The 25942-nt window shown below is 43.9% G+C and overlaps 1 protein-coding gene across 1 annotated transcript in view; it reads left to right on the top strand.

Moving 5' to 3' along the window:
- Positions 1 to 25942, top strand: part of LOC146081224 (macrophage mannose receptor 1-like) — a 351156-nt gene that overhangs the window by 116059 nt on the left and 209155 nt on the right. Inside the window, exons 12-13 of the mRNA XM_083189329.1 lie at positions 11788 to 11987; positions 22337 to 22467. Coding sequence (XP_083045455.1) covers positions 11788 to 11987; positions 22337 to 22467 — 331 coding nt within the window. The remainder of the gene's footprint in view (positions 1 to 11787; positions 11988 to 22336; positions 22468 to 25942) is intronic.

Here is a 25942-nt window from a genome sequence, read left to right as displayed (position 1 = left end):
CATCGCTGCGGCCAGGTGGCGATGTATATTAATACATCCCGCCCTCTCTCTGATGCTGTGACTAGGGAAAAACATCACTCCCTGGTGAAACTAATGCTGTTTTACCACATAAACCCCCCCCTTCCCCCTTCGCTTTCCCATGAGTGGAGAAGCGCTTTGCTCCCCCTTGAGGGGTCAGATGTATTTGTGGTCTTTCAAATTTTCTGGATAGGGCATCAGTATTTTTATGATGAGCATCAGGACGATACTACTCTCTGAATTTATGCTGCGGTAGGGTCAAAAATCACGAAGTTACCCAGGAATTAACCTCTTTATTGAGGTGCATCCATCTCAATGGTGCATGATCGGTGACTAGGACAAACTCACATCCCAACAGCTAATACTTCAAGGCCTCAACGGCCCACTTTATGGCCATGCACTCCAACTCAATGATGGCATAATGAGTCTCTCTTTGCAAGAGCTTCCTGCTTAGGAAAAGTACAGACTATTCATCATTGTCTGTTGTTTGTGACAATACGGCATGGAGTCCAGTGGTTGAAGCATCTGTTTGTAGGACTAACAGTCGAGTGAAGTCTGGTGGTGCTTGAAGAACTGAATACTGTAAGTACACAGGACCGTTCTTAGGTCCTCCAAGGCCCTATCAAGTAAAAAAGTCCATACTATCTTCTCGGGACAAGCCTTTTTCAGGAAGTCAGTCAAGGGCAGAGCTCTTGAAGTGAAGTTTAAACCTTCTGTAGTATCCCAGCAACCCCAAGAAGGTCCGCATCTGTTTCTTAGTGCTGGGTTTTGGCCAGGTCTTAATCGCCTCTTTTGGGGCTTTACTTCACCTCTGCCTGACATACCCTAAGTAATTGGCTTCCGACAGACCAATACAGCATTTTGCAGGATTGGCAGTAAAGCCATGTTGTCTGAGGGTATTTAATACCTTTGGCAATTTTCTAATTTACTCCCAGTCAGTACTGTAAACAACGATACCATCCAGATACACAGACATACACATACATAGACGTCAGGGTCTCGGCTAACGGGACATCTGAACTCCATGGTAAATTGGCAAGGAGGGTTGGTATAGGTTCTTACTTCAAGGTTTCAGCAGATTAATATGATAGACCCATTCAGATTGACGTCTTCCTTGTTATCTAACCCAATAGCACACAAGACCTGCAACCTCCACAACCTCATATGGACCTCTTGAGTGAGCGAATAGCTTACTCTCCTAAATGGGAACGAGAACTAGGACTTTATCCCCTGTATGGAATTCTCTGATTTCTGGCCATTTGCCCACTTTTGTCTGGCTTGGGCTATTATTTGATTTTCATGTTTCGTAGTGGGATAGCTTCTGCTTAACGGGTAGCATAGTCCACTATCACTAATACATACTGGTTGCCCTTCTTTGATTTGCCCAGTGGTCCTACTAGGTCCATAGTGATCCTATCAAAAGGCACCCCAATGACGGGTATTGGCACAAGGGGGGCCCTAAGGTGGGGCTTTGGACAGTTTCTCTGACAAACAGGTTTATGTCTATTTCCCTTCTACTGCAATCAGCCCAATTCCCACCTGTGGCTGTGCATGTCTGAAAACCTGGACTGGAGCCGTATGTTTGGGAGCACACCCAAACACACATCAGGGACCCATTCCTGGCTTTGCAATGAACCAGGTTCTATTACCTGACTGGAAAGCACTCTCTCTGATGCTGGACGGCTCCTTAACCCTTTACAGTGCAGTTGTGACCAGGGAAAAACATCACTCTCTGGTGAAACTAACCCCATTTCACCACACAATGCTTACTGAAACAACTTACTGATACACACTTAATGCCAGGTCATATATATAGCAAATACTGGCATCTGGCACTTCCACAAGAACAAGCTTTTCATCGGCGGGTGCCCGCACATTCACTGAATCAGCGATATATAGAAAAACACAGATGCAGCACTCCAGCCTGGTATAGTTGAAAACTAATAACGTGATTTAATATTAGCACTTTTGTATAGCATAAACGTTTCAACAATTTAATGTTGTCTTCAGGCTAACAAATAGACAAGTGAACATACCTAAATAGTAACTCACGCTGCTTGAGCTAAGCTCACGCCCAGCCTCACTTCTCGTCAGGATGATGTCATCACCTTGCAACACTGTGTTAGCGGCTAGTTGCTATGGGTTACCATATAAACACATAATAAAAACACACCATGCTTATAGAAACATATATAAAAATACCTAACATAGCACACAATATATACATGGTTATATGCACTGCCGGCAAACAGATAACACTGCAAAAATGCTCAATGAAACATGTATCTAGAACAAACAACAGTATGCAGCTCAATCACAGATCCAAGTACGATCATACCAATTTGTGCACAGCAATATCCAGATTACAATAAGGCATTCAGCCCTATTGCCTCGCTAAGTCCTTTGGCTCTCACAGTATTAAGATGCATGATCCAGAACGCCTCTCACTGGAGCAGGTGTCTGCCACGGTCCCCGCCCCTCAAGGATGCCGGCACGTGATCAATCATTCTGTAACGAATTGATGTCACACTATGCCGGGCTTTTTTTTGGAACTAATGGCATTTTTGATTGCCGACCTACGGGCGGCCATGCTTTCCTTGAACGCGCGTTCGGTTTTGCCAATATATGTGAGCCAGCAAGGGCATATGATTTGATAAACAGTAAATTTTGTATTGCAGTTTAGGGCATGTCTAATAGCCTTTCTATTAGACATGCCCTAAACTGCAATACAAAATTTACTGTTTAGGGCATAATAGAAAGGGGACGTCCAGTGCGTGGATGATAGAAGATGGGGCCCGGGATCAGGAACCTACAGGTAGTGCACGTACATCTAGTGCAACCTAATTTCCCCGTATAAGTAGTTTTAGGTTCAAGAAATGTTTTAAATAATTTATCTTGTAGGTTCCATCCACGTTTGAAGCAGGGCATTAAACCTGTTGAATGTAATTTAGGCTCCTGATCTGATTTAATTATTGGCCACAGTTTTTTTGTTTTATTTATTTATTTATTTATTAGCAGTTTCTTATATACCCCAGTGCTTTACAGAGAATTTTTGACCATTCACATCAGTCCCTGCCCCAGTGGAGCTTACAATCTATATTCCCTACCACATGCACACACAGACATTCTAGGGTTAATTTTTGGGAGCCAATTAACCTACCAGTATATTTTTGTACAGGGAGAATAAACAAACTCCGCACAGTTAGGGCCATGGTGGGTATTGAACCCATGACCTCAGTGCTGTGAGGCAGTAATGCTAACCATTACACCATCTGTACTGCCCCGTACTGTTTTCTGCACAATTGCCTCACTAGACCTGTTATAAGTTTGAATAAATGGAATCATTGGACCCTTGGAATTTACCACAACATTAGATTTTAATAGAGATACTCTAGTAAGTTTGTCCACTTTTGCGGATAATAAATGGTCTCTCATAGCCCCTCATCACAAAGTTCTCTATCATTTGGGACATTTGCAGATCCGCTGTTATCGGGTCTGAGTTAATCCTTTTGCATCTAATTAATTGTGAAGATGATAAACCATATAAAGTGGATCTCAGGTGACAACTATCAAAATTATTGCAGTGGGTTTTGAAAAGAGGCTTGTTGAGATACAACCATCTTTTATGGTTATAGATACGTCAAGAAAATGAATTAGGGTGCTACTGTAATTGTATGTAAATGTAATTGTGCCAGGGCCTTGATTATAAGTTTCTATATGGGAAACAAGGTCATTGGGATCCCCATTCCAGAAGATGAGCAGATCGTCGATGTAATGGGTATAGAATATGATTCTTCCCCCTACATCGATTTTGGAAAAAAAAATTGTCTTCAACAAAAAACATACGTTGTCGTAGGATGGGGCGACCGTCGCCCCCATTGCTATGCCAACTTCCTGCAAAAAGATTTTTTTTGTCAAAATCATTGTTAATAAATCGATGATCAATTCCACATTAGGACCAGTATATTGCATATTAGCACTAAGGAACCTGGTCATACACGGTTAACCCAACTTGTGTAGGATCACTGTGTAGAGGCTCCCTACATCTAATGAGAACATCACCACATCTTTATCCAATTGCGGAAGATCCTTCAATTTACATAGTAGGCTAGTGGTGTCCAGTAAGAACCTAGGATTAGTCTTCAGGCATGGTTGTATGAGGCTGTCAATATAAATGGAGGTCGGTTAAAATAGTGAGCCCCTGGCAGACAAAATGGGTCTACCAGGGGGATCACTTAAAGACTTATGGATCTTCGGAATGCAGTATATTATTGGCACCAATGGAGAATTCGGGAGCAAAGCCTCCATTAATTTGGGAGAAATTTCTTTATTGTCCACGCCACGTTGTAACCGCTTTGTAATTCCTGTCTATAGATTGATATCGGGTCCCCGGGCAGTTTACTGTAAGTCCTGGTATCAGGCATCACCTGCAGGTGGTATTTTGAACTGTCCCGAATCACCAGGGCACCCCTCTTATCGGCACAGCAAAAGACAATATAAGAATTGTTAGCCAAAGAGTCCAAACATTGCCGCTCACATTTAGTAAAATTGCAGCGTGATTTTGGGGGCATCACGCCTCCCACAGCTTCAACTTCTTGGTTTAGTAATCTCATAAAGGTTTTCACTGAAGGGTTAAACCCTTGCGGGTTGAAATTTGATTTTGGTAGAACCTTCATCAATTGCGGAGGTAATTCCTCCTGCTGTGTGTTTGTCACAGGATTTTTTGCTCCTTAATTTTTAGTGCAGACGATGTTGTTCTACAGTCCATTGTTCTTTATTGAACTTTACTGAAGGAATAAATGAAAGTCCCTTGTTTAGCAATTTTTCTTCCTCAGAAGATAACTGATTAACCACCAAATTTAACGGCCCCTGGGCGGCTTTGCCCCACGACCTCTGCCTTTTAATTTGACCGCCACGTCGGGTGAACCGTCTCCTCTGTCCTTGATCCGGGCTCGGGTTGCTACCCCTAAAGGGTGTCCCTGTTGGTTAGATTTAGAATTGGATCTCACTGAATCACTTTCGCTATTGGAAGAACCACATTCGTTCGATGAGCCTTGGTTTATGTAGATGCCACCTCTTTGTCTGCGAAAAAATGGTTATCTCCTGGTACCAACACGGACTGGTTCTGACCATCTATACATGGTATTATTCTCATAGTCTAAATCGACTTTTGCTTTCTTTTCTTTTTTGAATTTGATCAATTCTTGCTTATATGTTTGCACTTGAAAAAAAGAAGAAATATGTGGGGCGCTCAAAGGTAGTCAAGATGAATAACAATTTATTAAAACAAACAAACAAACAATCCAAACACAAATATTACAATAATTAAAAACACATTAATTAATACAACAAAAAATGTTACCACTGGAATGTGAACACAATCATATGCGATGATCCTGTTCTTATGGGGGAAATATCTCCCAAGTGGGTCCCAATGGAATTCTTGTTAGGGACTGTAATTGTCCAAAGGAAAAACCATATGGATTTGATTAAAGGCTGTTATGCACATTTAGATTTAGCAATACGGCACTCTGTTTTGCTGTACATATGTCCGTGCAGTTGGGGGCAAGGACTTTAGAGGTTGGCATTCCTCTTATGTGGTGGCTGCAGGGTGGCAAGCTACACCCTTATAGCCTCTAGCGCCCAAGACTTAACTTCTAGTATCTATGTTTGCACTTGAGCCTGCAATTTAGCATACCAATCTGTTGTTGGGTAATTTTTCAAATCTATTTTGTGTAATTCTTCAAATTACTCAATTTTAGCGGTAGTGTTAGTCATTTCTTTAGTACATTGTTCAATGATGAGCAACATAAGGCCCAAAGAACACTTATTTGTAATCGATGCCCACTATTAACAAAAGCTAGGGTAATTTTTCCCCGATTGTGGGACCATTTCTTAGTCTCAATCCACGTGAGATTTTCTTAGATCTATGATAGTCGCTCAATGTGAGCCCATGCATGTAATAATCGGTATACCATTTATAGAGTTTCAACAGATCTCAATATGTGTAATCTAGTGGGACTGGTAGTCCCAATTATGATAAATCCTCCTTCAAACTTATACTTTCTGCTTCGGATTCCGAGTAATTTAATACGTTACCTATCATGAATAGTATTTGTTGAAATCCGCTTACAATGTCATCTGTGTCTTCAGCCATAATTACCACACCGGTGTGTACAGTGCTTAGATCCATGCAAAATGCATTCAACCGTAAAGTATTTCAGTGTTCCAATGGCAATTTAAAGAGACAGTATTTTCTCAAAAAACTTACAATAGGTGATAAACCACTTTAAGTATAAAATATAGTGAAAAAGTCAAAAAGTTGATTCTCATGGAACCATGAGAACCACATCACCTGAGCGGCTTGGCAACAATAGTAGGGGGGTCCCTGACAGGAGAAACCAATGAACATGTCTCTTGGCAGCTCCTATATAGCAAACACTGGCGTTCGGCACTTCCACAAGAACAAGCTTTTCATCGGCGGGTGCCCGCACATTCACTGAATCAGCGATATATAGAAAAACACAGATGCAGCACTCCAGCCTGGTATAGTTGAAAAGTAATAACGTGATTTAATATTAGCACTTTTGTATAGCCATATATATATATATATATATATATATATATATATATATATATATATATATATATATATATATATGAAAGCACTTACCCCCCACGACGTGAAGGATTGGAGCCGGCACACGGTGTAGAATGAAGAATTGAAGGTTTAATACAACAGCAACATCTCTTCAGGGACAGCTGCGATACCCGACAGCTGTTTCAACTGCAAATGCAGTTTTCACCCCTGATGAAACTGCCTGTTGAAGAAGTGTGTCCAATTCCAATTTATATTATGTAGTGGGGTCAATGGGTAACTTCATATAAGTGCTGGAGTCTGATAGTTGGGACTCATGCTCCAATTTGTAGTCCGCGAGGTTTTGAATAACTATCGCGCCACCTTTGTCCGCTGGACGTATGATTATATGGCGATATTCAGATAGTTGCTTTAATCCTCCTGTTCAGTGCGGGACAAATTGTGATGGATTGCTGATACTGCTTGATTATACTTGACCACAGCCACATCTACTAGACGAGAGAAGGTGGGTATGGATTTATTGGAAGAGCTGGGATCAAACTATGATTTGGACCTGGAACGAATGAATTGTTGTGTGCTGGTATTAGTCTCACTGGACTCCCTGTCTTGGAAATGTTCTTTGAGTCTCAGGTTCCGTTCAAACCGGTACTTATCAATCTGTCACTGTAGTTCGTTGTGCTTGTTTGTGGGGATGAATGACAATCCCTTGTTTAGTACTGATGTTTCAGCAGGGGTCAATATATGGCTTGAAAGATTGTATATTAATTCCTGGCAACGCACGCCCTCTGACGAAGTCTCTGACAAAACGCGTTAGGGCGTGGTCTGTAATACCCGTTCTTGACTGTGCCCAGAGCTTTCCCTGACCCGCGTCCTCCTCGGCTGTCGGTGTCCGAGCCCTGCCTGCGCAAGCCAGCGTCTGTGGTGTCTCTGGATCGTTTGTCCCTGGATTGAGCAGTGGAGCAGCTTTGCACGGGTATTTACTATTGTGTCATGTGGTAGCCAGCCCACAGTGATATCTTTAATGGTACGAGCATCTGCTTTTATCTGTATGCCTGAAGTTTTTAGTGCCTCCTAATTAAATCACATTTACATGCACCATGGAGCGCCCCTTTGTTCTTTATATTTTCTAGATATTGTTCATCCTGACCCTGGATGCTGGTTTTTCCACCATAAAAGGGAGCTGCAGTCTGCTATTTTCTGGACTTTGGTGACTTTATTTTCCCTTATTTAAAGGGTTTGTGCTGGACTCAAGTCTGAGAGTTATTGCCTGTGGAAGCGCAGCTCACACACCCTTTGTATATATATAGATATATATATATATATATATATATATATATATATATATATATATATATATATATACTGTATATATATATATATAACAGCAAAATAACTGGCACTCAAATGCAATAAATGTTGGAATCAACGGTACAAGCGCTGGGGTGCCCTCCTAGATTAATCCAACTGGATCAGCATAATACAGGAAACGGGATGAGACGGCACTCAACAGACTAAATTAAAGAGGTTCTTTATTCTGACATGTTTCGGGGTTACCCCCCGTCGTCAGGGACAGAACAGCTTGACAAACATATACAGCACACAACACAATATATACCTACAAACAGATACAGACCCCACCCTCAACCCAAGTAATTACATACCAATTCCCTGCACCTGCCGGGCAAAAGGGTCCATACACCATGCAGCGTGGACAGGAAGGTCCCGCTGCTGTAGCTGTCCCTCCACGCCCGACAGCCGAGCAGTCTTAAAGATCAGTCTTAAAGATCAAAAGGGATGATACCCTGATAAGTAAGCCTAGACAGACCCAGGCGGAGGCCTCTAAGAAATTTCCCTGGGTTAATAAATTTTCTATAGATAGCAGATACACCACAGCACAAGCCAAGAGGTGGTGGCCCATAGTGTGCACTGACAGGGATCTTCCCTTGTTACATAACACTAGTTTGATGCCCAGCTATTCCAGGCAGGCCAATTTGAAAGACCACCTGGTCAAGCTGGACATCACCGGCTGGGACAAGGTAACACCATCTCACTTCCTCACCAGGAAGAATGGTTGCTACAGGTGTTTGGGGTGTACCACCTGTAAGACATTGGTGGTGGGGGACAACTTTAAGCACCCCCACAACAGCAAAAAAAAAATTTCCATCAACTTTCCCGTCACATGCAGTTCTATGTATGTGGTGTATCTTCTGACTTGTCCCTGCGGGCTGTCCTATGTGGGGAAGACCCAGCGCCAATTCAAGGAGCGCATGGCCCTACATAGGACAGCCATCAACCAGGCATTACAGTCTGGCTACAGTGACCAGCCACTGGTCAGGCATTGTGTGAGCCACCAACATCCTGTAGACAAAATCCGGTCCCTTATTATAGATCATATCCCCAAATCTCTTAGGGGAGGGAACAGGAATAAGGCTCTACTTCAAAGGGAGAGTAGGTGGATTTATATGCTCGGGACACTGGCACCCAATGGTCTAAATGAGACCTTGGGGCTTCAGTGTTACCTATAGTCGAGTTTGTCAGCCTGTTGTTCTAATTTATCTTACATCACTTTAGCCATTTGTCGACACTAGGTTGTCATCAGTTAGGGTTATGCCCACTAGGCTCAATGAATACTGAGTTTTTTTCTCTAATGGTTATGTTTTTTTTCCCTAGGATCATGTATGCTTTAGTGCAGCAGTATTAATTTCCTGATGTGTGTGACTAGTGTTATGGGACATATAATTCGTTTTCCCATATCTTTCTAAGCATAATGCTTTGTGTTTTTTTCACGTGTTTTTTGCTGTAAAATTGCTTTTATGTGATGGTTTTTCTGCTTTTTGATATATTATCTGTATATGTGATTAATCGAATATGTGCAATCCTGTGTAGTTACAGTGGATATAGTATGCTTTAATGCATGCTTTGTTTAATCCAGTTGCTATGACAACAGTTCCCTGCCGTCCGTGTGGTCATGACAGTGGTTGGCGGATGTCTGGCAATACTCTAATTTTGCCGCCCGCCGGCTTCCGGTCTGACATGGAGAGGCGTCCTGATGTAAGCTGCGGTAGGGGAACTATACTGCTCGGCTGTCGGGCGTGGAGGGACAGCTACAGCAGTGGGACCTTCCTGTCCACGCTGCATGGTGTATGGACCCTTTTGCCCGGCAGGTGCAGGGAATTGGTATGTAATTACTTGGGTTGGGGGTGGGGTCTGTATCTGTTTGTAGGTATATATTGTGTTGTGTGCTGTATATGTTTGTCAAGCTGTTCTGTCCCTGACGACGGGGGGTAATCCCGAAACATGTCGGAATAAAGAACCTCTTTAATTCAGTCTGTCGAGTGCCGCCTCATCCCGTTTCCTATATATATATATATATACAGAAAATAACCCAAACTGCGCACACGGTATGAGTAGCAGCACCTCTGCGGGTCCCCTGTTAGAAAGGACCCGAAGGGGTAATAGAGATGAAAAGAGCAGATTCAGAGTGCGCTATAAATGATTATACACAATTAAAAATTAAGAACATAATTTAATAAAACAATGCCCCATGGGCAATATAATAAAGTATTGAGATTTAGATCTGTGATCCTTCAGAATTTTTATCTTTGCTATAAAGTAACCGGCCCAACACGTTTCGTCAACGAATTGACTTCATCAGGGGCTCAGAGAGCATTGAATTCAACAAGACCACTTCATAAAAGACAGAATTCAAATACGCAGCAATGATGAGAACAGCGTTCATAAAAGTTGACATAATTGAAATGAGTAAGCCAAATAATTGTTCAGAAAAAAGTCATTTAGGGTATGGTATGGCACTGCCCACAAAATTCTTGACCTCTGAGATGGATTGAATGGGAGTATTAATCCCCAAAAAATGAAAGCCCATATATGACTGGGTCACAGGAAGTGTGCTCACAATTGTTAAGTTTTAAGGATTTTTAGGGGGGAGAGCTGGAATGTGAGAGTTTTAAGGTGCATACACACGGGCTATAATCGCTGGCAATATGGTCGCTGAACGACCATATTGCCAGCAATTGGAGTGTGCACCGGCGATATCGCCACGTGCGCGCTCCCGTTTTTAGCCCCCTTATGATCACTGGTTGCAGGAGCTTGCTGATTCCCTCTGGGGCACCCCCAGAAGAGGTTCCCTTTCATCAGCGACCATCTCTGGTCGCTGATGAAAAGGAGACACTGAGCAATATATTGGTCAGCAATATATTGCTGAGCAATACTGTATATCGCCCCGTGTGTACACAGCTTTAGTCATGTTCCAAAATGTTGTTATATTTGCAAATGGGATGCAAATGGGATGGGGTGCGAATTGCAGTATAAAACACCATACAGTATGTGTCTGTGTTTTTTTTTAACTATCTGCATTGCTGTAGAACAGCAGGCCCTTTAACCCCTTGAGTGGTGGGTTTTGCTGGGGCAGGACAAACCTGTCCTGCCCCAGAAATACCCACCCCAGCACTTAGGGACAGCCCCCCCACCCTGTTGCGCACCGCCAGCCTCTAGAAGTGTTGCGCCAATGATGCACAGCCGGAGGCACCACTGGCGCACACATCCTTATTGGTGCTATGCCTGTAAATTTTCCGGGAGAGCCCGCTCCTGCAGTTCAGCTCGGCCCGTAAAATTTCCGGGAATACCACTGAAGTGGTTAATGCCCCGCATGCAGGGACTTGTGGTTCTCCAAGTCCCTGCATGCAGTACAGGCTTGCTGAGACTTGTAGTTCCACAACAATGCATACTAGTTTGATTCTATTTTTACACTACAATCGCAACCAGCAGGAGCAAGTCATTATGACCTCGAACCGTGGCTACATTTGTATATCTAGAAAGAGTGACAGTTTCTCCCATGTTAAAGTTCATCAGAGTGAGTTTTTGCTCAAGAAATATAAAATTGGGTACTTATGTATTATCTGGGCTCCCATGTTAAATGCACCCCATTTTTTCATACCCCTACTATCCAACTACGCATGGAGTTGATTTTATATAGTGTGGCGAGCGCAGCGAGCCACCGTGCCCGAAGCGTGGCGAGCGCAGTGAGCCCCGCGAGGGGACGCGGTCTCATAAGAAAAACGGGAGCCCAGATATTACATAAGTACCTAAAATTGTTTTAACCTATTTACAATATCATTAATATTTGCGTCATAACATTCATATGAATTTTATAGGAGGAAAACAAGGCTGTGTTGTTATGAGAACTGGAAACAAGGGCGGATTGTGGGATGTTGTCAACTGTGATGAGAAAGCTAAGTACGTCTGCAAGAAATTGGCACAGGGAGTGACGCCGCCTCCTGCCCCGACCACAACAGCAGCACCAACATGCCCAGATGGATGGACAACATCCACCCACTTATCTTCGTGTTACAAAGTAAGTAGACTGATAGAAGTACAGAGAGCTTCACAACTAGAAGCGCACTAAGGTTTGCAAGCAGGTGTAGTAATCCGACCTAAAACTCTAACACCGCCGATTTCACTGAAATAAGCTTTTATCAATTCTCTACTAAATGTCACTTCAGGTCAGCCTTATTGTGTGGCATCAGTATGTCCAAGCACAGATTATATAGCTGCTATTGTCTATAAAAGGAGGCTGGAAGAAGGGTCGGCGCTACCAACAGGTAGCAAACCTTAAGCACCAGGTTTTGGTAGCATCTACAATACTAAATCAGTGGCGTAATGTCAGCAGCTGGCACCCCTCACTATACCCCATCTGCTGACATGGTGGGGCAGTAGTTGGCAGCTTCTCACCTGTGAAATAGCTAATTGCGTCTCCATGTTGGTAATGAACTAAGAGTGCAGCACTGGGATATGATGTAACAGTCTGGTGCCACACTCTGAGGAGGAGACCATACTGCCCTGCTCCCTCACCATGCTAGGTAAGTGGGAGTGAGGCTGCACCCATGAACCACCTATAGTTTCTATGTGGTCCATCCTAGCCTTGGATTTAAGAATGTCTAAGGCGGAATTGTACATTTTAACAAGCATTTGATAGTTAAAACCAGTTTCCTTATTCTGTAAGGCACGCCTACTGTTTCGGCAAATGCCAGAGTTAACAGTGATCTATTTAAGTCTCTTATCTGCTGCCCATGTGCATAGAGAAAACTGATGCACATATTAGATGGTACCCTGCTCCAGGGCCGGATTAACAATGGGCCTGATGGAGCTACAGCTCCAGGCCCACTCTCCAAATAGGCCCATTTTGTAGCTGAGGGCCAGGGCTTTCCAACAAGCCCAGCCCAGCGTCGCTAGCCCCCTGAGAACCGGAGATACCGCCAGGCAAACCTAGAACATTTTCCCCATAGGATAACATGGGACCCGCTAATTCCAACCTCCACCCGGTTCCAACGGCTCTTGTATCACAGAAGCTGGAGGTTGATCTCAGTCGAACCCAAAACGCTGGGCCTTCAATCTGATACCTGGTCCATATGGGTTAATTGGTTCTAGAGATATTGCGGGTAAACCAATTTTGTTTCATTTCTGAAATGTAATTTCATGGCTGTTCATGTTGTTTGAGGACAGATTTCTCTGGAACCAAACGGCCCAGTTTCACGAGACCAAAATCATTCGAAGCCTACATATAAATGGGTCAGTTGGTTCTGAAGATATAGCTGGTTGTTTAAAGGGGGGCTGGGGTGGTTTTCTCTCCCCCTCACACCAGGAAATGCTGGTGTAAAAGGAGCCAGTCCGGGAATGTCCCTGCATGATCCTGGGACCATATTCCCGGGTAAATCCCTGCATTTTCTGGTGTGAAAGGGGTATTATTTCAAATAGCTCGGACATGCAGTGCTCTGAATACAGCCGGACAGCCCCTGCTCTCTGTCCGGCTGTCATTTATGCCTGGCTGCGGCTGTCCCCCAGCTACCGCGATCTTGTATTCCCCATTGGCAATGAGCATGTAATCCCACATGGCAACGAGTATGGAACCCCTGGCAATGAGCATGGAACCCCTAGCAATGAGCATGGAACCCCTGGAAATGAACATGAAACCCCTGGCAATGAACATGTAGGTAGCAGCACTTATGTAGCATAATTTTTAATCAGCATTATGGTGTTTGGCATAATACGTAATGGAGATTATAGTGTGTGGCTTAAAATGTAATGGGCATTATGGTGTAAATTTTTAATGCGCGCCTTCGGCGCGCAATACTCCTATTTCTGTAGCATATTGTGCATTGTTGCTCAATCTGTTTGGAATAGTGCAGGTATGTCCAAACTATGGCCCTCCAACTGTTGTGAAACTACAAGTCCCATCATGCATTGCCACAGTTTTGCTATTAGGGAATGCTAAAACTATGTTGGGACGTGTAGTTTCACAACAGCTGGAGGGCCACTCTTTGGACATGCCTGGTATAGTGTGTATTTTGGCTCAATCCATGTGGCAAAATGTGAATTTTGCCTTAATCTGTGTGGCATAACGTGAATTATGATTAAATCTGTGTGTCATAGTGTGAATTTTGGCTCAATCGGTGTGAATTTTGGCTCATTCCATATGTCATAATATGTATGGGGCAAGTACAGTATAAGGGGGTTACTATTGTGTTACATGATTTGTATAAGGGGTATATGGTGTGGTAAACTTAGGTGACCACATAAAAGGTGCTGAAATGTTGTCTACCAAGTTTCGGCTTTCAGTATTTTTTTTTATGACATGAGTGCCGCCTCACCCTGCAAGTATCTTAGGACACCGGGATCCCGCACCTTTGGAGTGCACCCGCCAATATATCTCCCTGCATTTTTCTTATGCCCGCCCCCTTCCTTTTCCAGGCATATATAATTAGTTGAAAGTATTCACACAACTAGAGACACATCCATGAGCAGACCACCCAACAAGAACACTGGTCACGCCACCCACATTATTATTGCGCATAATAGGCCCTTGATCATTTTCAGCTCCAGGCCCATTTAGACCTTAATCTGGCTCTGCCCTGCTCCCTCAAGTAGGAATGAGGAACATGAGGCCTGGCATCATTTTGCAGGCTGCTGCAGGCTGCTGCTGTCAGAAATCCAGATACACATAAACGTTATGGTTCCGAACCAAAGTTAAACCCAGTCCGGACCCCTGGGGGAATCTGCTCTGAAAAGAGTCTCAGTTGGAATCTTACCGATGTTTAGAATTTGTATCTTAAATCTGAATGTTGAGTTTTAAATTGCAAAACAAAATGTTTATAGCAATTTTATTATATTTATTTTTATTCTAATTATTTTTTTTATATTGGTTCTATTGGTTTTATACTGGTTTTGCAACTCCCCCCCCCCCCCCCCCCCATCACTCTCCCTTATCTCTGCTCCGGGATCTTACTCCGGAGCTCCCGGGCACTGCCACCGCCGCAGCCTTAGTTCATAATAGGTGGTAGGCTCTGGGATATTTGTGACAGCTAGGGAGGACTCGAACGCCCGAACTCCCGGGACTCCCCGAGCTGAACATCCCGAGCTGCCGCCTGCTTGCTTATACAACTAATGGCGGCGGGGACAGGGGAGCTCCAGCTGGTGTACGATCGCCAGAGAGGTCAGGGGGAACTATGAGAGGGGAGTGGCCTCTGGGGGGGTGCCCGGACAGGTTATGCACCAGTGGTGCACAGCTGCAGGCACCACTGGCGCACACCTTCTTCTTAGTGGTATGCCTGCTGCTGAGCCCGGAAAATTTCCCGGGCATACCACTCAAGTGGTTAAGCCAAGCCAAAATCCAAATCAAAACACTTGAGGGTGGTTTTGCCTAAACCAAAACAAGATATTAAATAGGTAGGGACCACTGGATCTGTCTGAAGAGGTTCTACTATGGTGTGACATCTGTATGCTGCTGTAACCAATTTTAAGGTGGCCATATACTAGGGCAAATTATCAGCTTCCCAGGAGTCCTGCATATCAGATTCTGTACTTGAGTGCTTATTTCATATAAGATATATTGCATTCAATCTATCAACTTGACCTGACAAATCTCATGGAATTTATCTTACTGCATACAATTGTACCATACATATATCTGATGGGCTGCACTACAGGGTGCTAGGGGGGCTGGCCTAACTATTGCTATTTCAGGCTAGTAGCTATCCTACCTATGGGGTGGATTCTGACCCATTCAGTCCCATACTGTACATGCTTACAGTACGCTGCGTTAACCGTCCATGTGCACAAAGCCAGAGATGGCTAGTCATTGCCTGCTTTGTTTGCAAGATGACTGACAGCTGGCGGCGGTTTGTGGGTGGCTGCCCTGTGTTTGCTTGGATTGCCCCAGAATATGCAGGCATTGCACAGCCGTTGGGAGGGAGTACCGTTGACATCAGGGCCATTACATCACTGTGTAAGTCTAGATGAACTTGGCGGTTGCAAACAGGGTGAAATCCATTCAATGGTGAATGATTGCAAAGGGTTTACCTTATCAACTAATGGTACTTATGTATTATCTGGGCCCCCGATTTTTTCATTGCATGCCACTACTTAAGGCATGCAATGCGATGAGATGCGATTTTTAATTGTAAAGACCCGATTTTTATTTGTATAGTCAACCATGGGTGATTTCATACCCCCACTATCCAACTACGCATGGAGTTGATTTTATATAGTGTGGCGAGCGCAGTGAGCCACCAAACCCGAAGCGTGGCAAGCGGACGCGGATTTCTTTACATGTATTCTGCGTTCGCTCGCCACGCTTCGGGCTCGGTGGCTCGCTGCGCTCGTCACACTATATAAAAACAACTCCATGCGTAGTTGGATTGTGGGGGTATGAAATCACCCATGGTTGACTATACAATTAAAAATCGGGTCTTTACAATGAAAATTGCATCACATGAATTGTATGCCACTATATTGCATGCGATGTGATGCGATGCGATGAAAAATCGGGCGCCCAGATATTACACAACTAATTCACCATAGGTGCATTAAATGCATTTCCATTTTTTATCACATTTTATATTTTTTAATTACTGTACAATAATATATCACACTCATCTCACTTCATAAATAATTGTATTCTTCTTCACCAATGTCACTTAATCTGAGGATTCCCAACAACCATTGTATAATATTCCATAACATAACTTCAATCGTATAGATAATTATATTTGGTACTTGTTACCTAGAACGGCGCCCACGATATTGATCTTAGGCATCGCAAGGAAAAAAATCGCGTCGGTCGCATCGCATGCGGCCAAAAAATCGCATGCGATGCGACCGACGCGATTACCGCGATTTTACATAGGAAACAATGTTAAATGGCCGAATTGACCCGATTTCACATAGGGAACAATGTTAAATGGTCCACAGACCCCAAATACCCACCCTGAAGTGTGAAATGGCCCCCCCAATTGTTAACGCCACCCCACGATCAACGTCAACCCGAAGCGTGGCGAGCGCAGCGAGCCCGCGAGGGGCGGCGGTACGCGTCCTCCGACCTTTTCATACCCCCACTATCCACGTCGGCGTGGAGTTGAGAATAGAAAGTGTGGCGAGCACAGCGAGCCCCTGAGCCCGAAGCGTGGCGAGTGCAGTGGATACCTTCACAGGTATCCGCGTCCCCTCGTGGGCTTCACAGGTATCCGCGTCCGCTCGCCACGCTTTGGGCTCGGTGGCACGCTGCGCTCACCACACTTTCTATTCTCAACTCCACGCCGACGTGGATAGTGGGGGTATGAAAAGGTCGGAGGACACGTACCGCCGCCCCTCATGGGCTTGCTGCGCTCGCCACGCTTCGGGTTGACGTTGATCGTGGGGTGGCGTTAACAATTGGGGGGCCATTTCACACTTCATGGTGGCTATTTGGGGTCTGTGGGCCATTTAACATTGTTCCCTATGTAAAATAGGGTCAATTGGGCCATTTAACATTGTTCCCTATGTAAATCGCGGTAATCGCGTCGGACACATCGCATGCGTTTTTTGGCCGCATGCGATGCGACCGACGCGATTTACCTTTTACTATTCATTTCTATGTGAAATCGTGTGCATCGCATCGGTCGCATCGCATGCCATTATAATGGCATGCGATATACATGCGATGCCCGCGATGGGCGCCGTTCTAGGTAACAAGTATCTTATATTTTATTCAGATACCTGAAACATATAGAATAAAAATATTTTTCTATGTATATATTGAGATTCACATCTCAATGTCTTTATTTAACGGTATAATACTCCAATATTAATACGGGTACAATTCCCTCATTATCCAATGTAAATAAAGATTTTTATGTCTACTATATCACCTATCCTTTTAGTCTAGGCAATAACTGCCACACACCAGCAATATTTATCAGGAATTCTCATCTGATCTATTCGTTCAGCAAGAGAATCCCAATAAGATAATATACAAGTAAAGTTACACAGTTGAAATAAAAAAAAAAAAACAGAAACAATATAATATATAAGAAATGCACATCTCATAAAGCGAATACCTCAGTGTTACATTAGTTTCCCTATACCATACCAAAAGCCGGTATTAAAAAAGAACAGTGGAAATTAGCCAATAAAGCATATCAATATTCCATTAATTGGAATTATAGACATAATTTAGACAATAAGTAATACCTAAACCACAGTAAAACACAGACAATATGTGATCACCTATACTGAATTCCCATAAGAGAATGATAGGAGAAAAGACCAATTATGGGGCAGCAGTAGGGCGGTACTCTCAGCCTACTGAATCAGATTGGCTGATGCCCGCAACATGAGTACCTTCATAAACCTTCCGGTAACTGCAGGGCGGCTTGCCCTGAAGAAGCGGATAAGCGAAAACGCGCAATCGGCACCCTAGCCGTGTGAGCGCTTGCTTACCATGTGCTGCTATTTAATCTATGTGATAATATACTATTATACCCCTTTCCCACTGCACTTGTAAAACAGTATATTGCTGTTTTCTTCACATTTCAACACGTTTAAGGCTGCAGTGTGAAAGCGCCAGAGTTGATTTACCGGTTAAAGATAACCGGTATTTCAAAACTTTTAAAAAGCAGAGTCCTACACGTTTCAGAGCCGTTTTTTATGCAGTGAGAATGGCTCTGAAATGGTATTTAGCAAAAAACAACAGATTCCAGACCTGTGATAGGCTGTCCCCTGCATTCTGCCTTGAAATGAATTCAGGGGATTAAACGGGTTGACTGATGTGAATGGTATTTAAAACGGTAATCTACTGCAATGTCAAGGATCAGACCCGTTTTAAATACTGTTTTAAAATACAGTTTTTTTAAACGTTTAGGCAGTGTGAAAGTGGTATCAGTGACAACCCGGCCATACTCAGCTCTTTTCATGGCTTACTATTTGTACCGCACATTACAGAAAAGTATGTCAGTTTGCTGTTCTTTTTGTTGTCTAATGGGGTCCCAGAGCAAAAGAGTTTGAGGACCCCTGCATTAGGGGCACGATTGTTGAATAACACTCTATTTCTAGTGCTATCCATAGGAACTGTGACCTTTATATATAAAAAGGTTTACTGCCGAGATAAAGTGAACCAGTGTACCGATTACGAGCTACACTGTGAGAGATTAAATACACAATGAAATCTCAGTGCCTTCTTGTGTAATTTCAGCCAGTATTTATACTGCCCGTAAAATGTGCACTTTCATATTCTTTTGATAAAAGATACAAAAGTGACATCTTGTACTAATAGTATATTTCCATTTTTGATACAAATTAACACAATACCACAAAGTAGTCAATTGCAGGAACAAAGCTACACATTGGCCCTTATTCTGATCTCGGCGGTACGGCCCGCGTGCGGCCGTACCGCCGATGTTTTCACTCTGCACATGCGCAGAGGTCACTCTGCGCATGTGCAGGGGAAATCGCCGCACAAAAAATGTATACGCCGCAAAGGGGGCGTATAGGGGCGTGAGGGGCTTAATAGCCTCATTACCCTATGCATACGCCCAGCGTTTCATGGGCGTTCCCATGCAAACGCGGGGCGTATGCATGGTAATGAGGCTATGACGCCAGTGATGGGGGCGGAAAGCTGACATCGCCGGATGTCAGCTCGCCGCCCCCATACAAGCTTTCACACGGACGATTGTCCATGTGGTCTAAGCTTGCGGGAGCTGGTGGAGCGTGCGGCCCTGCCTTCGATGGTCGCCGACCATCGAATGCAGGGGGCAGCTCCCACCATGGTGGAGGCGTACGCCCCACCATTTTCATGCGGATCGCCAGCCGTCCGCGTACGGACGGCCGTGGCGATCCGTATTGTAGGCGGGGATTGGTTTGTGCGGCCGGAGCAACGTATGCGGCTCCGGCCGCACAGATCAGAATAAGGGCCAATGAGTGATAATTTTCAGATATAGGAGGCCGGATCTATAATTGTCCAATACTAATTAAAATTAATTTCAGCACACGCGCATTTTTAATATGTACCTCCCCCCATCTGTATGTTTATATGTGTTCTTTTATATTTAGCTTGTTTTACAATTAAACTAATAAAAGTTAGATTTTAGGACTCATTTTCTTCTATTGGTGCACCACGCCAAGACAAATCTTTCTCTTTCTTCCTTTTGTTACTATGGGAGTTATTTTGTTTGGTACGGTGAAATGTGCGTACGGTCCGTCACACCGTGCGTTTTCCGTATGCTCACGGTGAGCGTAAGTCCGCCCACAGAACAGCCGCACACGGCCGATCACAGACACGACAATGGGGAGTGGCGTTCACTTGAGCCTACGCCACCGTGCACGGACAGATCTCCCTCTTAGCCACCGATACCTGGCGTACATCAGAGTGTACCCCACAGTGCACGGACGGATCTCGTCCATTTTCCCACTGACACCTTCCGTATATCTGAGCGTACGCCACATGCAAACATGTTCTAATATTGTTCAAAATAAGACTTTAGAGTGTGATAGGCAGATGTTGGGATCCTTTGTTAGAGATATGTGATTGCAATACTGTGCTTGGTGGCATCTTACATATAGAGTGTGCTACATAAAGTTCATAGGAGATATGAAAGTGCATAATGTATGTTCTTGGGGAAAAAAAAAACAGATTGTGTGCAAAATAGTGGCCATGGCCTTAGGACATTGCTCCACCATTGCAAGTAGAAATTGAGTCCAAAAACATCATTGTTGCTGTTAGATGTGGTTTATGTGTCTTTTTCATAATAAAAAAACTGGTATGTTTGTGTTACAGTGAAAAAGTTGACAGATGTCGACTCCTGTGAATTGAGTGTCCTGCTTTTTAAAGTAGAAAAAAACACTTTCTGAATGGGTGCAGATGGTTATAAAATAACTACCTTGACATATATAAGCAGGTCTTAGAATGAATATTACCTAAAATTAAACCAACCTTTACATGTAGAGAAGTGTAGAAAGATAAGCTTCCAATGTGTTTGAGTGCTGTGTGTGGCTTGCAGGTAGTGAAATAATGGTTTTCACTTAATAGCCTGCAGCATTGCTTATTACATTCAGGTGTAGTAATCAGCGTTAATTAGCAGACCCAGGCTTCTGCTCTCATGAGGTATCTCTAGGGGTGGTCAGGAGCACTCTTTGGCGTCCACCTGTTTTTGGGCCAAAATCAACGGTGCGTTCGCCGATCGAGGCGGTTGTGGCACTGTGCATTTAGTGTGCACACCCCTGTGTACGCCCATGTTTACGCCCAGTTTTCCTCATTATTCCGGCCGCTCCCCTAAAAACGCCCACATGCCGCCCACAATGACCGTGCTCTTGCAGACAGGTTTTTTCGCACGGAAAGACCCATCCGTGAGCGGTGTGAGAGGTTGCCGCACATGCGCATTGCGAAAGATACGCATGCGCAGATGAAAAAAAGCCAGATCCGACCGTATATGGTTCCACCGTACCAAACAGAATAACCCCCTATATCAGTGGTTCCCAAACTGTGTGCCGTGGCTCCCTGGGGTGCCTCAGGACACTTGCAGGGGTGCCCCAGGTTGGTGGTCCAGGACCAATTCAAATTATTTATAGTTAATATTTTATGGGCAAACCCAGTGCTGGTGGCTGCCAATCATGAAATATGTGTACAAACAGATGCAAATCCTGCCCTTTACCATATAACTGACCCTAAGAATCGCATATAAACCCATTTTTTGGGGGGCCTAGGGGCGCCGTGAAAAAATTCCGATACTCTAGGGTGCCGTGATTCAAAAAAGATTGGGAACCCCTGCCCTATATATTAGTTGTCAGTGGTAGCGCAGCCCTGATTTGCATTGAGCAATAAGGCTGTCATAACTATAGACAGGGGGCCATCTCTGTGTTCACTCAATACAATTGTTAAGACCTTTTTACCCATAACATTACCCCATGGGTGCAAGAAGACATAAAAGCTCTGTAGCTGTGTATAACCATTATTATACATAAATGAGAACTGCATTTGCATATTCAGGGGTGTGGCCAGTTGTAGGCAGCCCCCCTCCTTAGTAAATCTTTTTTGAGTTTGTGTGCATCATGGGGGCCCCGAGTACTGATCAGGGGGTGGTGGGGGTGGCTGCCGGGAGGGACAGGTGCAATTGCTCAACCTCCACACATCACACACAGAGAGAGATAGACAGGGCACTGCTCTGCATCTGTACCTGGGAAGAGAGGCTGCAGCAACAAGTACCAGCTCCCTACCAGCTCTCAGCACCACTGTACATATTCAAAGATTTATGTGGAAATTTGGAAGTGGCGATATGGTAAATGTAAGTGAATAGAATGTTTAAGTTCTGAATGGGAGAAATAGCAGTAATGCATGTCATTATATAACAGCACTTCCACCTGCTGCACATATTACATGTTATTTGTATATCTCTCCAGGATTACTATAAAGAAAAACCAGAAGTGAGAAAGTCATGGTATGAAGCCAGGGATTTCTGCCGAGCAATAGGAGGCGACTTACTCAGTATCAACAGTCTGGAGGAACATGATACAGTAAAATCAATGCTGAAGTAAGTATCATTACAGTACATTGTAATAGAGTGTATTTATACTGAGCCAGCATACTCATTACAGCTGGAGACTTGCATAGCAATAAAACAAGATTGGACATATAAGATACTTGCACACCAGCTTACAATCTACTGGCACATAGAGGAGTTCCATAAATGAGGTTAATGCAGAGGTTCCCGAACGCGGTCCTCAAGGCACCCCACCGGTCCAGGTTTTAGGTATATCCATGGCTCAGCACAGATGGTTAAATCAGACTGACAGAGTTACTAATTAAGTCACCTGTGGCCAAGCATGGATTTAATTAATACCTGGACAGTTGGGGGTGCCTTGAGGACCGCGTTTGGGAACCTCTGGGTTAATGTATAGAATTATTAAAGCTTTATGAAGATAAATATTTAGTAAAACTTCTAAATTAGAATGAAGTCCATAGCAACCAATGATTCCATCATTTTATAGGATGCAATAGAGAAATTATAGCGATGGGCGACACCTCCCGTTCTCATTATTAGATGCTTTAGTAAATCTACCTCAACTGTATGTGTCAGGTTATAAAGGGGGAAATTTACTAAGATGTGTATTCTATTTCACATGTGATCTTGCTATTTGGCAACCAATCAGATCCTGTCTACTATCTTCTAGAGGGTGGTAAATAAATAAGTATATTCTGATTGGTTACCCATAGCAACATCACATGTGAAGTAGAATGCACATCTTAGTAAATTTCCCCCAAAGTGTCATGTTGTCCTGTCCCAGGCCATAGTGTGTACAGATGGACCACCAGGAAAGAGGTGCGTGCGCTCCATTCTCTCGAAAGCCCTTCAGCCCTGTACCCACTCCCTGCCTAGTCTCCCCTGCTCACTGCCCCCTCTCTTCCCATCTCCCTGAAGCAGAGAGGGTCAGGGAAGCACCCTATCCCCACTCCCTGCCGCCCAGCTGAGTGGGGCATGCGAGCGAGTGAGATGCTCGCATGTCCCCGCACTCACCCAGAAATGGCGAGCTGGCAGGCTGGATGAGAGGGGCTACATCTGTATGTAATCATGCCACCCCTGAAACTACTGTGTTTGTTTGTGTGTGTGTGTGTGTGTGCGATCTTGTTCTGTCCCAAGCCACAGTGTATATGTAACTATGCCCTGGCTCTAATGTTTCACCATGTAACCAGCCCCCAGTTGTGTGTCATCATATCCCTCCCCAGGTCCCAGTATGTGTCACTATGGCATATGTCATTATATCCCCCATGCAACTGTATATGTGTCACCATGCCCCTAATGACCCCATGTCCTTTGCAGGTCCAATGTATCATACCCCCTCTACCCCAGGCTTTAGTATGTCACAGAGGCAGATTTACACAAGACAACCTAGGCACCAGCAGGTCCCAAGGGGCCCCATATTGATATCCTGGCCATCCAAAATGTTCCAAGAGGAGCATTGCGCGACTACCATGTGACAATATGACATCACATGGACCTTACCATTCTCTAAAAGTCCCTTTGATGTTCTTTGATATGATAAAAAAAGTTTGTAAAACAGGCAGTTTACTTCAATCTGATACAAGTAGTAAGTCTACTTTGAAAAGACCTAGCCTGATTCAGATTTGTATGTAATGTTGATGTTCACACTGCTGACCATTTATCGGTAGACTGTGCACACACCAAGACACTCTATCGATGCCACCTGCAATCAGCACCAAATATATTGTGCTATGAATTGTTGAAGGGAGGAGTGCCCAAAATTGGTATCTTGTCTAGGGTCCAATAAAGTGTGAATCGGCCTCTGGTAAGTCACCATTTCCCTATCAGGCTCCTGTGGGTATATCACCATGCTCCCTCCCCATGATCACAGGGTGTATGTCACCATGCCCCCCCCCCCCCCATTACTGCATTGTGTATGTCATTGCTGCAAGGTGTATGTCATCATGTTCCCCTCCACCCATTGCTGCAGGGTGTATGTCACCATGCCCCCCTCCCCCCATTGCTGCAGGGTGTATGTCGCAATGCCCCAATCCCCCCATTGCTGCAGGGTGTATGTCACCATGCCCCGATCCCCCCATTCCTGCAGGGTGTATGTCACCATGTCCCCCACAGGCTGTGTACAAACAATAAGGTTGGTGGTAGGATTATATGCTAGAGGGAATCAGCCAAAAATTGCAAACGGCATCAAATTGGTTAGTGTCGGCTCTGGATATAAGCGGGAAGATATTATCTCCATAAAACTCCCTTCCTCTCATAGAGAAGTGGACAAATGAGAACAGCTACTCATAGTAGCAATCAGCGCCTACAGGAGCTAGATTTTATCAAGTACATTCCAGAAGCTGATAGTTGCTATGGACACCTTCTAAACCTTGTCCACTCATTACACGGTTTCATATATCTCCTCCATGGTTTGGTGAAATTACCATAGCGAACCCTGAGAGTAAATTAGCCAGATGAATATTAGTAAATGTGTTGAGGTGGAGTTAGTAACACATACAGTAGCAATCAGGGCACCTTAGTATAGTAATATTATTTGATCAAGAACTAACAGAGTTGAGGATATTGGTGTAATTTTTAGGTTTTCTAATTTTGACAGCCATCTGGTCTTGTACCATGTGTCATTATTCCTAAAATAGTAACTGGTGAAATATTTAGGATATGGACTGTACGTGTGATGTATTCTTATTACTAAACTTAACTTTTATTCAGTCCATGAAAATATTGCTACAAAAATAGACTCATGTTGGCAAAGTAATTTAGGTTAAGTTAAAAGAAATAAAACAATGTTTAATACATACATTTACTTGAACGACTTGCCTACACTCGCCTCACACACTTTCTTAACTCGCACAACTTACTGGACCTGCTTCAGTCAGGCTGTCGTGCCCAAAACTCCACAGATACAGCACTGACTAAAGTTGTGAATGATCTGGTCACTGCTACTGTAAGTCTAAAGGCCACTATTCAATACTAATTCTTCTAGATCTCTCTGCTGCTTTTGACACTGTTGACCACACACTTCTCATACAAACACTACAATTCCTAGGTCTTAAAGACACAGCCCTCTCTTGGTTCTCATCCTACCTAGCTAACCACTCTTTTAGTGCTCGTTTCTCTGATTCTACCTCCTCTTCGCTACCTCTTTCAGTTGGATTACCTCAGGGTTCAGTTTTATGTCCTCTGCTTTTCTCAATCTATACCTCATCTCTTGGCAAACTAATGAGCTCTTTTGGATTTCAGTATCATCTGTATGCGTATGATACTCAACTCTACCTATCCTCCCCTGACCTGTCCCCATCTATATTGAGCCGTGTCTCTGAATGCCTTTCTGCTATTTCATCCTGGATGTCATCTCGCCACCTCAAACTTAATATTTCAAAAACAGAATTAATTATATTTCTGCCATTAAATAGTAGTTACCAACCTGATATCTCTATTGCTATTGAGAATATGACAATCACTCCTACCTCTAAAGCTCGCTGCCTAGGTGTTATCCTTGACTCTG

This window comes from Crinia signifera, chromosome 5, assembly GCF_055691185.1.
Source record: "Crinia signifera chromosome 5, ASM5569118v1, whole genome shotgun sequence".
Classification (NCBI taxonomy): Eukaryota; Metazoa; Chordata; class Amphibia; order Anura; family Myobatrachidae; genus Crinia; species Crinia signifera.
The sequence above is the reverse complement of the archived record's forward strand: the minus strand, read 5'-3'. Positions and strand labels throughout refer to the sequence as shown.